General features: G+C 39.8%; 1 protein-coding gene across 1 annotated transcript in view; it reads left to right on the top strand.

The window, feature by feature from the left end:
• Positions 1–14,897, top strand: part of ZDHHC2 (zDHHC palmitoyltransferase 2) — a 70,240-nt gene that overhangs the window by 13,198 nt on the left and 42,145 nt on the right. Inside the window, exon 2 of the mRNA XM_025886031.2 lies at positions 14,083–14,109. Coding sequence (XP_025741816.1) covers positions 14,083–14,109 — 27 coding nt within the window. The remainder of the gene's footprint in view (positions 1–14,082; positions 14,110–14,897) is intronic.

The following is a 14,897-nucleotide window of genomic DNA, read 5'->3' as shown; positions in this document are numbered from 1 at the left end:
TAGTCTAAAATTCAAAAACAATTCTTAAGGAACCAGAGCACTACTGCTAACTGGCAGAAATTGTATCCTTTTATTTATTTATTTATTTTATCCTTTTAAAGAGCAACATGTTCACAAGTGTAAATGGTACACACACTTGGTAAACAGGAGCTGGTGGGGAGAGGTGGCAGAAACATATGTTTCTGTGGCTGCATCAGTAACCTGTGGTATTAATCGTGAACTAGATCCTTATCCGCAGTACAGGGACTACACGATTCACAAATAAATAGCAAGGCATTTGTACTGTCTGCAGAGCTAGGGTAAATGAAAATGGTTTACAAACAGAAGCAAAAATCAGTTCATACACCTGGGGAGAGAGCCAGGCAGGAAACAAGATGCAGCTCAAGCAGAGTCCAAAGCCGCAGTCCAAATATTGATGACTGTCTTACTCAATTCTGTACACAAATTTTAGAACTTCCCACTTACATTAATGAATACATCTACCACACAATCAGGTGGTATTTGTATAGTACTGCACTATTGTAATATACTGCATCATATGGCAGATGCAGTGTGCGTTTTTCATCTGTATGTGGGCTGCCAGTTTATGATTATATCAAATTATACCAAATTTGCTGCAACCAAATATACATTACTGCAGTTACTGTCAGGTAGACTGCTGGTGCTGTAGGAAATGCAGTATAGGGCAAAGGTTGACCGGTTGCACATTTGAAAGGGAACCCTAATTCAAGCTGAGATCAGAGGAAGATTGTGTGTGTGGGTTTACTACATGAATATGTGGCAGTAAAGTTACAAAAGAAAATAGTGCTTCCCGGTGATGCAGTACTGAAGGATGATACCCAGTTTGATACCCTTGCAGATGTTAATAGATATCATGACCCAGTGTAACACTACAGTAATTATTGCTAGTGCTAATATTGTTTTAAATCTTCTGATTTATTCCTTCAAGGGTGCTGCTATAAATTCTATCCTGATGAACATCATAGACACAAAGGTTGAAGTTACAGCTTTATACAGTTCCTTCCTCTGGGGTCCTACATAAGTGCCAAATAATTTACACAAACCTAGAAATAATTGGTTTAATTTTTAAATGTATTATATGTCCTTTGTCATGTGTACCCTGGTCAGATAGTACTGGACACGTAGCTGCTAGCCAGGGAGGTTTTCAAAGGTTGTTTCCTTGGAAAAACAAATAAGAAGCATTAATTTTTCTACTTAATCAGATAGCCAGTGTTTGGTAGTGAAAAGAAAGCGCTCTCAATATTGTCCTCTGTGATAATTCTGAGTATACCAGATAATGAGATTGCTCTAATGACGCTAAAAAATATACTACAAAAATTGTTTCCATCTTATCATACATATTTTCTAAGTGCTGAAATAAGCAATATCCAAGTAGCATTTTTGCTTGCTACCAATAAATATGTACATACAAGTATAAGAAAGATGAGAGTAGTATAATCATTAAGGCCCTTTCAATTCTAAAACTTTGGTTCTGACTAATGAGGGAAATGTTTTCAGGATCTAAAATCCCTATTTGAACTTCCCCCTCCTAGTGGACAACCATTATGTGGGAGCCAGGTAGGACTTTGCTAGGGGTGTAGGGTTCACTGCAGACTTCCATGGTTCAGAGGTATCAGTCATGCCTGTCAGGCCCAAGCCAAAGAAGGGCATCTGGAATTAGAGAGATGGGCAGTTGGTCTTGAAAGATTCAGGCACTGCAGGTGTTGGAGTGGATTATGGCCATGTGTGGAAGAGGGAGGACCCAGAAAATTCTATCTAATGGGATGAGTAAACTCATCTGCACTGAAACCTGCACAGCTTGCTGGCACTGGGAATCTCTTCTATTTTAATTTGAGACAGGGGATTATAGGATTCCACTGAGTAAGCTTTGAAATGAGGACCCTAAGATCAAGGCACCAGCCCTGAAATCAGATTTCCTTATTTAACTTCACAGCTTTGCACAGTGAATGATTCAGGAATTGCCCTTCCCTTTGCCAAGGGAAAAAGTGGCAGTGAGTTTTTCAGGGCCATACTCATGAGACACAGTTTTTTTATTTTCCTTTCAAAACTGATATATTGAAAGACCTGCACATTCTTAGTGATTTAAGTGTATGTTCCCCAGCTTTCAGTTGGAGAAGTTGGATTTTACACTGTCTGTTTCTATAGAGTAGAGCTTCTTAGATATTTGGAACCATGATTTGGTTGAGTTGCTAAAAAATGTTATTGAGAGAGAAAAATCCTTCTAACTTGGAAGATTTTTATAACTGTAAGAATCACAGAGTACCCTTTCAGGACAAATGAATGTTCCATCTCTCTTCATTGCCAGTTTCTACAAGTGGGAGATGTACCTTCGGAGTGTGTACAGTGAGCAGTGCTGACCTCGAGAATGATCTTTCTTTCCCTCTACCGCTGAGGAGGGAGGTCAGCAAACCCCTGGCCCATCTCCTACTCTTTCCTGTATCACCACCTCCCTCTTCTCCCAGAAACCCGAAGCCCTGTTCCCTCCCACGTTGCTGCATTGAGAGCTCAGGAAAGCCCAGCTCCACGTACTGCCCTGAAATATGGCCAAATATTTTTTTTTGAGATTTATTTATTTAAGAGAGAGAGAGAGAGAGAGAGAGAGAGAGAGAGAGTGAGAGGTAGAGCACCAGCATGTGAGGGAGGGGAGGGGCAGAGGGAGAGGTAGCCAGAGAATCTCATGCAGGCTTCCAGCTGAGCACGGAGCCCATTGGGCTCCATCCCGGGACCCTGAGATCCTGACCTGAGCCAAAATCAAGGGTTGGACGCATAACGGACTGAGCCAGTCAGGTGCCCCAGTATGACCAAATATTTTAATAATTTGTGTCCAAAATTTGTAAAATGATCTGTTTCTGGGTTACGGTTAATTTAATTACTGGAGGAGAGGTGAGCAAGAGGACACTTTAAACCCTGCTCTCAGTGCATCCTGAATCTGAGGTCACAGCTGGTAGCATGGTATTAAACAGACAGGCCAGGAGTATGTGAGAGCAACAAAGAAGGAATGGCTGCCTGGACAGAGAAGCCTGGGGGCTGGGCCGGGGGTGGGGGGGCGTGCAATCAGAGCCCGGGAGGCCACGTGGAATCCTTGAAAGAATTTTGGAGTCAGGCAGACTTATATTTAGATCCTAGCTCCATATGTTATGACTTGAATAACATTAGAATAGTTATTTTACCTCTGTAAGACTGTCTTCCTAACTTTTAAAATTATAATAATACCTCCCTCACAGATTGTTGTAAGGCTTAAATGAGAGAAACATTGAAAAAATTTAGCCCAATCCCCGACTTATAGTAAGCATTCAAGGAACTATCCCTTCCTTTAGTTGTTCCTCACCCCCTGCCATCAGACTCCTGCCCATCCCCAGCCCGGGCAGATGCCCTCTCACCCCCACCGGCCTTCACCCTGCTCAAGCTTCAGTCTTATTTTGGAGATTGTTATGGGCTATATTGTGTCTCCCCAAAATCCATAGCTTGAAATTCTCACCTGCAGGCCTTCAGAATGTGATTGTACTTGGAGATAGAGCCTTTAAAGAAATAATTAACTAAAATAATTAAGTTATTAGGGTGGGCCCTACTCTAAATTGACTGGTGTCCTTATAGGGAGAGGAAATTTGGATGTAGACAGACGTGTACAGAGATAACATTTGGATGTAGACAGATGTGTAAAGAGATAAAACGCTGTGAAATACACGGAGAAGACAGTCATCTACAAACCAAGAAAAGAGTCTTATGAAGAAAACCATGCTTCCAACACCTTGATCTTGGACTTCTAGTCTCCAGAACTGAGAAACTAGCTGTTGGGTGTTTAAGCCACTCAGTGTGATGCTTTCCCAAGCTGAATAATCCAGGGGGTCATGGCCAAAAACAGGTGTGAATGCCTACTGTAGAGAGGAGATGAGTATGGATGTTGCAAACTCAAAAGCCTTCCCTTCACAGAATAACTAATTTTTATAACATTGTTGATTTATAATTTCATAATATTGTTTCAGGTGGGTTATGCATCAGAAAAGCTTTTGGCGGCCAGTATGGAGGCCTAAGCACCCAGATGACAAATGCCTTGCATAATCTTTTGGACCATAACCTATTCTTACATAAGAGACTTCCTGTATCTTGTTTAAAATCGTCTGATTTACTGTGGTTCATTTTTGTCTTTGAGGTTGCGTTGTGCCATTCTTCAGGAAAAGTTTTCCAGCAATTTCCCAACCATCTTGCATGGTTGTTTGATAATTTCTAGCACATAGTTTAGCTCAGTATAGTTTGTTAGATATAAATTCTGGGTTAGAAGCAGGAGGAATGTATCAAACCACCTGGGAAGTCCGACTTTTCCCCACAATGACACAGCTCTTCATACTGAGAATCTGGTGCATGTCACACTCTATCAGAACCTCGACTGGCCATGAGGGCTGGGGGTGGGGGAATGCAGGTGGGGAGGAATTGAGAGGAGAGGAGCTCTGGAAGGGGTAAGGAAAGAAAATATAGTTTAAAAAATCACTCATTTAGTTTTTCTCATATTAATTCACCCACATTGTATTTCACCTGCATTTTTTTGCTTATTCACACTCAAAAAGTCTTCCAGCAGTTTATTCCCCCCAACTTCACATTGCACTCTCCAGCATTCCTATAAGCTAAAAATGTACTGTGTACTTCTTTCTCCAGATTGTTTTTTCTTAATTAACTTATAATATTTGTTTCAGGGGTACAGGTCTGTGATTCATCAGTCTTACACAATTCACAGCGCTCACCATAGCACATACCCTCCCCAGTGTCCATCACCCAACCAGCCCATCCCTCCCACCCCCCTCCACTCCAGCACCCCTCAGTTTGTTTCCTGAGATTAAGAGTCTCTTATTGTTTGTCTCCCTCTCTGGTTTTGTCTTGTTTCATTTTTCCCTCCCTTCCCATATGATCCTCTGTCTTGTTTCTCAGATTCCTCATATCAGTGAGATCATATGATAATTGTCTTTCTCTGATTGACTTATTTCGCTTAGCATAATACCCTCTAGTTCCATCCACATTGTTGCAAATGGCAAGATTTCATTTTTTGATGGCTGCATAATATTCCATCATATATATATACCACAACTTCTTTATCCATTCATCTGTTGATGGACATCTAGGCTCTTTCCATAGTTTGGCTATTGTAGACATTGCTGCTATAAACATTGGGGTGCAGGTGCCCCTTCGGATCACTACATTTGTATCTTTGGGGTAAATACCCAGTAGGGGTCATAGGGTAGCTCTATTTTCAACTTTTTGAGGAACCTCCATACTGTTTTCCAGAGTGGCTGTACCAGCTTGCATTCCCACCAACAGTGTAGGAGGGTTCCTCTTTCTCCACATCTCTGCCAACATCTGTCGTTTCCTGACTTGTTAATTTTAGCCATTCCTACTGGTGTGAGGTGGTATCTCATTGAGGTTTTGATTTGTATTTCCCTGATGCCGAGTGATGTTTCATGTGTCTGTTGGCCATTGGATGTCTTCTTTGCAGAAATGTCTGTTCATGTCTTCTGCCCATTTCTTGGTGGGATTTATCCCTGGGCTGCAAGGTTGGTTCAATATCCACAAATCAATCAATGTGATAAAATACATTAATAAAAGAAAGAACAAGAACCATATGATCCTCTCAATAGATGCAGAAAAAGCATTTGACAAAGTACAGCATCCTTTCTTGATTAAAACTCTTCAGAGTGTAGGGATAGAGGGTACATACCTCAATATCATAAAAGCCATTTATGAAAAACCCACAGTGAGTATCATTCTCAATGGAGAAAAACTGAGAGCTTTCTCCCTAGGGTCAGGAACACGGCAGGGATGCCCACTATCATCACTGCTATTCAACATAGTACTAGAAGTCCTAGCCTCAGCAATCAGACAACAAAAAGAAATAAAAGGCATCTGAATCAGCAAAGAAGAAGTCAAACTCTCACTCTTTGCAGATGACATGATACTTTATGTGGAAAACCCAAAAGACTCCACCCCAAAACTACTAGAACTCATACTGGAATTTGGTAAAGTGGCAGGGTATAAAATCAATGCACAGAAATCAGTGGCATTCCTATACACCAACAACAAGACAGAAGAAAGAGAAATTAAGGAGTCGATCCCATTTCCATCTGCACCCAAAATGATAAGATACCTGGGAATAAATCTAACCAAAGAGGCAAAGAATCTGTACTCAGAAAACTATAAAATACGAAAGAAATTGAGGAAGACACAAAGAATGGAAAAACGTTCCATGCTCATGGATTGGAAGAACAAATATTGTGATGATGTCAATGCTACCTAGAGCAATCTACACATTCAATGCTATCCCTATCAAAATACCATCCCTTTTTTCAAAGAAATGGAACAAATAATCCTAAAATTTATATGGAACCAGAAAAGACCCCGAATAGCCAGAGGAATGTTGAAAAAGAAAAGCAAAGCTGGTGGCATCACAATTCTGGACTTCAAGCTCTATTACAAAGCTGTCATCATCAAGACAGTATGGTAGTGGCACAAAAACAGACACATAGATCAATGGAACAGAATAGAGAGCCCAGAAATCGACCCTCAACTCTATGGTCAACTAATCTTCGACAAAGCAGGAAAGAACGTCCAATGGAAAAAAGACAATCTCTTCAACAAATGGTGTTGGGAAAATTGGACAGCTACATGCAGAAGAATGAAACTGGACCATTTCCTTACACCACACACAAAATAGACTCAAAATGGATGAAAGACCTGAATGTGAGACAGGAGTCCATCAAAATCCTTGAGGAGAACACAGGCAGCATCGTCTTCGACCTCAGCCGCAGCAACTTCTTCCTAGAAACATCACCAAAGCCAAGGGAAGCAAGGGCAAAAATGAACTATTAGGGCTTCATCAAGATAAAAAGCTTTTGCCCAGCAAAGGAAACAGTCAGCAAAACCAAAAGACAACTGACAGAATGGGAGAAGATATTTGCAAATGACGTTTCAGATAAAGGGCTAGTATCCAAAATCTATAAAGAACTTATCAAACTCTCCAGACTGTTTATAACACAGTTAACACCAAACTTTGGGGAACTCCTAACACTTCTCTCTTTTGTCATATTTATGTTCCATATTCCGCTAACATTTATTGAGCCCCTAATATTTAGTGCCAGGTTCTATTCTAGGTGCTTTTACTTACATTACCTTGTTTAATTCACAAAACAGCCCAATGGGATAAATATTGATGTAAGGCTCAGAGAGGCTAAGTAACTTGGCCAAGAAAAAAACCTCAATCCCAGCAGAGCCAAGATTCAAACTTCAGGGAGGGATATGGAAAAGAAACAAATGAAAATAATTGCAGATTGTGCTAAATGCTAAGAAAGAAACAGTGTATCATAATGATTGCAGGGTTGAAATGGACCTGAGAGCCTCTGGGCAAAATTGACATTGAGGGCGCCTGGGTGGCTCAGATGGTTAAGCGTCTGCCTTCAGCTCAGGTCATGATCCCAGGGTCCTGGGATCAAGTCCCGCATCAGGCTCCCTGCCCCCTGGGGAGCCTGCTTCTCCCTCTGCCTCCCTCTTTCTTTCTCTCTCTCTCTCTCTCTCTCTCTCTCTCTGTCTCTCATGAAAAAATAAAATTAAAATAAAAAAAAACCTGACATTGAAATTGCAGCTTGAAGAATGATAAAGAGCTAGCCAAGAATGGAGCTGGGGAAGAGCTTTTCAGGTAGCATAAAGACACTGAGGTTTAGTATGTCCTAGAAACAGAAAGCCAGCCTGTTTGCAGCTTAGTGAGCAAGAGGATGAGTGATGAGAAGTGATTTTGGAGAGGTAAGTAGGAGCCAGATCATGTTCGACCCCAGAGACCCAGAGACCTAAGTAAGGAGATTGGATAGACTTTATTATAAATTCAGTGCAAGGCCATAGGAGGGTTTTTAGTGAGATGATGCTATCAGTTTACATTTTAAATGAGATCATGGCTTTCTTATTATAAAATGAGTTTTTAAGGAACTGTATGAGGATCCAGTGAGGAATGTAGATTGCCTGGCATGATGTTTGTGGTTAGGGCTATTGGGATGTTAGTCTCGATTCCAGTTGGAAGCCATGTGTTGGGAAGTCTTCATTATGAAGCCTTATCCTTACTCTTTGTTTCTATTTTGAAGCTACCACTCTGTCCTTGACAAAACTGCTCCTATAAACCCACTGATAAATTTATTTGGAGAGTGACTTTTGTCCTTGGTTTTTAAAAGTCAATGATTTTTCAGAATACATCAGAGTAACACTGAGGAAAATTTTAGAGCCAGAGGAACTGCCAAAATAAAGTACAAATTTTTTGTTTAAACAATAAAATCAAAGTACAGAACAGCTGAATGTCATGATCAAGGTCACACATATTGGGAGGATTAGACCAGAGTCCAGGTCTTCTACCAGCCAGTTAAATGCAAGTGCAGAGGATCTAGAGAGGGAAAATGTTAGTACGTTCAAGAAGCAAGACAGCCTGGGGTCGCCTGTGTGGCTAGGTTGGTGAAGCGTCTGACTCATGGTGTCAGCTCAGGTCATAATCTCTGGGTCATGGAGCCTCAAGTCAGGCTCTGAGTTCAGCGGTGAGTCGGCTTGAAGATTCTCTCCCTCTGCCCCTCCCCTCCCCCTCCCCATCCACGCGCACACACACTTTCTCTCTCTCTCTCTCTAAAATAAATCGAAGAAGAAGAAGAAGAAGAGGAAGAGGAAGAGGAAGAAGAAGAAGAAGAAAAGAAGAAGAAGAAAAGAAGAAGAAGAAAAGAAGAAGAAGAAGAGAAGAAGAAGAAGAAGCAAGGCAGCCTGTAGTGGCTGAAGCATCCTGCACAAGACTGGAGGGTGTCATGAGATGGGAGTATCATGAGATTGGGGAGTGTAATGAGATAAGGTTAGCAAGGAAGGGAGGTACTGCAGTTGTCAATAAAATTACAATGAGAAATGATAATAAAGGAAAACACAGCTTGATAAAGACTTCAAAAATATAAGTAGATCTCTTATAAAGAAAATTAATTAAAAACATTTGTTAGGAAGAAAAGAATACAGTTGGAATTCAAATGGAAATATTGATCTGAATAATATATTTTCTTAAGTCTTTCATTAAAATGGTCTGGCTGCAATGTCACTAGTATTCACGGGAATGATTTGTCATGTACCTCCTACCTTCCTAATTTTGATCTGTAATACCTGAACAATGAGCCACAGCTTCTTGGAAAGTAGCTGAAAGGACAAAGGATCCTACTTCAAGGTGGTCCCACTGGCCGTTTCAGTCAGAGAATTCACTGCCAATTCGACAAACTATTTCAAAAAGAGCATCATTAATTCTGTTAGAGTAACTTGAGTATGGAGAATGAGGGTAAGGGAGGGCTTTGGTGACCTTAAGGGGAGTGATAGCAGTGGAATCTGGGGTGAAAGTCCAGTTGGAGTTGGTTGAGGGAGTAAGAGGAAGCTGGAGGGGGTAGAGACAGTGCATTTGGAAGATTGTTAAAATCAGTTTTCCCATGAAAAGGCCAGAAAAATGGGATAGCAGCCAGACATGAGGTCAAAGGAGAGACTTTGTTAGGATAGGAGATATTAAAGCATATTTGCTCTGCTACTACTGTTTTTGTTTTAATCTTCTGAATCTGAGCTGCTTTGATTGCTTAATTGAAAATGCCTTAATAACGTGTCCTTGTTTTTTGTTAGTTTTAACTTTGAATTAAGATGATCTCATAAACTTTAAGCTATTTGAGCACAGGGATAGAATCATATTTGCCATTTTATCCTCAATAGTATAAACATAGTGTAGTTAGTGAATGTTTTTCAGTAAATGAGCTAAAGATAAGCCAAAAAAAAAATAGAGGTTGCCTATAAAGTTGTCCTTACAATTCATTCATTAGAACCAAATTTTTATTCTTGGCATTCTTCATCATCAGACTGCATATCTGGGGCTAAGATGTATCTGTGTCAAATTGAATTTGGAAATAGCATTGTGGATTTATATAGAAAAGTTACTGTGTATATGCATTGTAGGTAAGTTATTCCTCCAAAAAAGAGAGTTTGAATTTGGAGGCAAGAAAAAGAAAATTCAGACTAAGAAATAGAAAGATCACAGCAATACACATTTGCAATGAAAGTACCTAAAAACCAATTGTTCTAGCAACAATTACATAACTGTTCTTTGCTAATTTAAGGGGGGAAGTACTCTTTTTTTCCTACTATGAGGGCGTATTTTAGTATCTGAAGTTTTGGAATTTGGATGTTCTTATGACTAAAAGTTGAACTAGATTTAAGTTACCAACAGTTTACTGAGCTGTTTCTTATCAACAGATATAATTTTTGACAACCAACTCTTAATGTATAATCACCAAAGCCAAATTTTTAAAAATCAGTCGGTAAAGATATAAGACTAGAATGATCTTTGAGATGATCCCCTGCTTTAAATCAAGACTGAATTTAAATCAGTCAAGACTAAATCTGCTCTAGTTTAGATAATAGGTTTCATAGCATCCTAAACAATCATATGAGTGTATAAATAATTTGGGTGGGATTATTGGTAGTCAGGTTTTAAGAGTTAAGGGATTTTATTACTGGTTTCCCTCTAGCAGATGCATAAAGATGTACTGTACTTAAGTTGCTAGCTATAGTTCTGATTTATTAACTTATAATAAGTAATAAATATATAATAAAGAGTAACTTTCACTTGAGAACTGATATAAAAGATCAACACGTATCTTCTTAGTAGATTTCCAGAATAAAACTCAATTATAAATTCAGGGTTTGATGATGAATTTTGTGTCTATCTGAGTAATCTGTGATGGACAGTTTAGTTCAACTGCAGTCTAGAAGGTTGCTGTGAAGGTATTTTTTAGATGTGATTAACGTTTAAGCCAATAGACATTGAGTAAAGCAAATTACCTTCCACAATGTGGGCCAACCTCATCCAATCAGTTGAAGACCTTAAGAGAAAAGACTGAGGTCCCCTGAAGGAAGTATTTATTTATTTATTTTTAAGATTTTATTTATTTATTTCCAGAGAAAGAGAGAGCACAATCAGGGGGAGCAGCAGGCAGAGGGGGAGGAGCAGGCTCCCTGCTGAGCAAGGAGCCCTATATGGGACTCCATCCCATGGCCTGGAATCATGACCCGAGCGGAAGGCAGACCCTCACTGGATGCCTGAGCCACCCAGGCGTTTCTGAAGAAAGAATTTCTGCCTTGAGGTTGCCTTGGACCCAGGATTGGAATGTTAACTCTTCACTGGGTTTTCAGCTTGCCAGCCTGCTTTGCAGATTTCAAACTTGTCCTCCCCTACAATCCTGTAAGCCAATTCCCTAAAATCGGTCAGTCACTTCCTCCCTTCTCTCTCTTTCTCTCTATCTCTACGTGCCAGTGTGTATGTGTTGGTTCTGTTTCTTTGGAGAACCTTGGCTAATATACAGAGGTTGGAAAACTTTTTCTATAGAGGGTGAGATAGGACCAGATAATAAACCTTTTACGCAATGCAGGCCATACTGTCCCTGTCACACCTACCCAACTCTGCCATTTTAACACAAAAATAGTTGTGTAAATGAATGGGTTTGTCTGTGTTCCAGTAAAAACTTAATCTACAGAAATTGGTGGCTGGCTGTATCTGGAACAGGACTGTAGTTTACCCACCCCCATATTAAATGATTGCCTGATAATCCATGCCAAAGAGGTAAGGGAGGGTGTGTACACACACACACACACACACACGCACACACACTTTTGAGGATGTTTTTTCAAGAAGCAGTTTGTCATCCTTTTGTATATTAGGGGTTATTACTTTGGCTGATAGTCTCAATCTTTAGCTTGGGTTTTACATGTTTTATTTTTACCCAAGAGTTTCTTTAAAAAAAAAAAAAGATTCTATTTGTCTATTTGAGAGAGAGAGTATGAGCAGGGGGGAGGGGCAGAGGGACAAGCTGATTCCTGCTGAGCCTGGAGCCAGATGAGGGGCTGGATCCCAGGACCCTCAGATCATGACCTGAGCCGAAGGCAGACGCTTAACTGACTGAGCCACCCAGGCGCCCCCTCCCCCAAGAGTTTCTTATATACTGCAACAGAAAGTCTCACTCTTATCAATTCTGAACTGATAACTGACCAGTCAGTCTTTTCTCTGATGCCCCATTCTTTTCCTTAGAGGAATGAGTAATGAGGAAAGAGATCACTAGGTGGACAGGGCAGTGGGAAGACACAACTGGCAACCCAGTCTACCAGCTTTGCAGTGTTTATGATGGTTCCAGGTTCCAAGATGTAATCCTTAAAGGCCATCATTTTGCTCTTGGCCAATAGGAACATCTTTGATAAGGCGGGTAATAGTTTACTATCCCCACTTTCTCTCTTCCCACTATAAGTGCCAGGAAAGTGTTGTGATGCCTTAGGATCTTTCAACAAATCAGTCTTTGTTGCCTAGTTGTACCACAGTTAGTTGGGGAAGTTTTAAGTTCTCAGGAATATTGGAAAGTTAGAAATCTCTAAAGCAAGATAATACCACTCTAGGCCACAATGCAGAAAGAAGTTAGGCTAATCCAAGATAAAATTAGGCAAATAAACTTTTGAAGTGAAAATTAAAATTGTGACCCCATAATGTTAATCTGGTATATATTTATCACCATCTGTGTCTGCCTGTCCCATTCCGGGTATTAGAAATGTTAAAGGAAATTGAGCCTAGGAAACATTGAAAGGAGCCACATCAAGGTTGGTGAGAGATCTGGAAGTCATATATTATTTGTACTAAAAGAGAATGTTTAGGGGCACCTGGCTGGCTCAGATGGTTAAGCGTCTGCCTTCGGCTCAGGTCATGATCCCAGGGTCCTGGGATTGAGCCCCACATCAAGCTCCTGGCTCAGCGGGGAGCCTGCTTCTCCCTCTCCCTCTGCCTGTCCTGCTGCTCATGGTCTCTCTCTCTCTCTATCTCTGTGTCTCAAATGAATAAATAAAATCTTAAAAATAAATAAATAAATAAAAGAATATTTAAGGGAGACACAAATAACTTTATGTAAAGGTTTGCCATTTAGATTTTCTGTTTGTTGCTATAGATTGGAAGCCTAGATATCATAGGAAGAAGCCATAAAGAGGCTAATTTCAGCAACCTATAATCCTATAATAATTCTTTAGAGCAATCCAATAATGGAATGGACACTACTCCAAACCTATAGGTTCTTGTTGCTTCTAGAAACGCCTAAACTGACGTTCAGTAGCTCTCTTAGGAAGGATGTTTGTTGGATCAGTTAATCTTAAAAATCTCTCACAACATTACCCTCTGAGTCCAGTGCTTCTTAAGGCAATGGAATCATAATTCCAGGAAATACCAAATCTTTGCTCACTAAAACTTCCAACTTTGAGATAGGCCAAAACTTCCAAAAAAGACTAGTACAAATGGAGGAAGACCAAATGGGCAACAGAACAAGTAGACAGTATAGAAGGTAGGAAAATGTCTGGGTCATCACTCAATACAGTTTCTTGTCCCAGCTTGTTTCAGCTATGTGGTCCCTAATCTAGTGTCCTCATCTACCTTGGGTGTTTACAACAGCCCTGAAGGGATAGCGCTTTCTCAGGCACGTTACCTGCCTCTCTCGTACAGTAGGGAGCTGTCCGTCATTGGGCATAAGAATTTATACTTAGAGAAATTTGGCAAGAAGAGTGTGTGCCATGGACACAACATTTTATTCTTTATAGAGAGTTAACTAGACAGTTGCCAACTTATAAAGTGCATTAAATGTCTCTGGAAATGTAGTGATCTGAAGAATACTGCTTTTATGTGAACCTCAGGTTGGAAGGCAGACTAAGAAACCGTCGATATAGGATTAAGACCCACAAAGAGCGCGCCTGATGGGTTTTGTTTTCTGTGTGGTATTCAGGGCTGAAATGCCAGCAGAGCCCAGGCTGAACGCAGACACCAGTCTTCCTTCTTACCCCTCTCTCCCACAGTGCTCACCTCTCCTCTAAATAAAGTTGAACAAATATTTAAAGAATGTTGATTTGAAGGGGAGCCAAATTATTAACCTACTCGAGAGCCCTATGTCTCTTTCAGGCCCTGTGTTTGCCATAATTGTCATAATCTATCACTTATCTCTTTTTTTCTGTTTATTTCTATAGTGTCCATGGAAAACGTTGGAGAACAAGGTAAGATATGTTTTATTATTGTTTTAGATATAAAATTTTAAAAAGAATTTTAAAAAATAGTATTCATTTAGATTTGGTTGGAATTAATAAATTATACTTTGAGATTGTGCAGTCAAGGTGGGGTTAAAGACTTCTCTCAGTCTCCAGACTGAATTCTTTCAGGCACTTGGCAAAGACCTCTCCCTTGAAGTGGTAGCCATTGTGCCACAGATTCTTGTGGTTTTTAGATATAGGAATATCAACAATCTCCTGTTTCAACTGAAAGTATTACCCCCTACCTGAGTCACCCATATTGTTTGTGGAAAATGTCATTAGCTCTAGTCATTTCACACTGATTTAAGTGTCTTAATGGATTATTGAATTTTTAAGTGATTCTATGAGTATAATCATTTTTTAAAAAGAAGATAAATAATAAATGAAGAGTATCACCATTCTTTAAAAATTGCCACACAGTTTTAAAATACCAAATATGCTGTATTTTAAATTGGCATGTTTTATTCAACTGTGTCTTACAGAATTAATTTATATATTAATGTATCATCCAGAACTGATCATTGTCACTCTATACAAAATTAATATTTTATATTTGCATAGTACATTTCAAGACTAAAACATCATATAAAGTGTGTTTATATACATTGCCTGAAAAAAGTATGCTTTTCTTAACAATTGTCCCCTGTGATAAACAAGACACTATAACTCCTGTTGGCAGAAATCTCTTTTCGCCCAGATGGTCTCTGTTTAATTATGTAGTCCTTAAACAATCAGGGCCAACAGATTTGACCACT

The sequence above is a fragment of the Callorhinus ursinus genome, unplaced genomic scaffold (assembly GCF_003265705.2).
Source record: "Callorhinus ursinus isolate GAN/ISIS: 27379988/994484 unplaced genomic scaffold, GSC_fseal_2.0 scaffold17, whole genome shotgun sequence".
NCBI lineage: Eukaryota > Metazoa > Chordata > Mammalia > Carnivora > Otariidae > Callorhinus > Callorhinus ursinus.
Note: the sequence above shows the minus strand (reverse complement) of the source record. Positions and strands in the feature narration are given on the sequence as shown.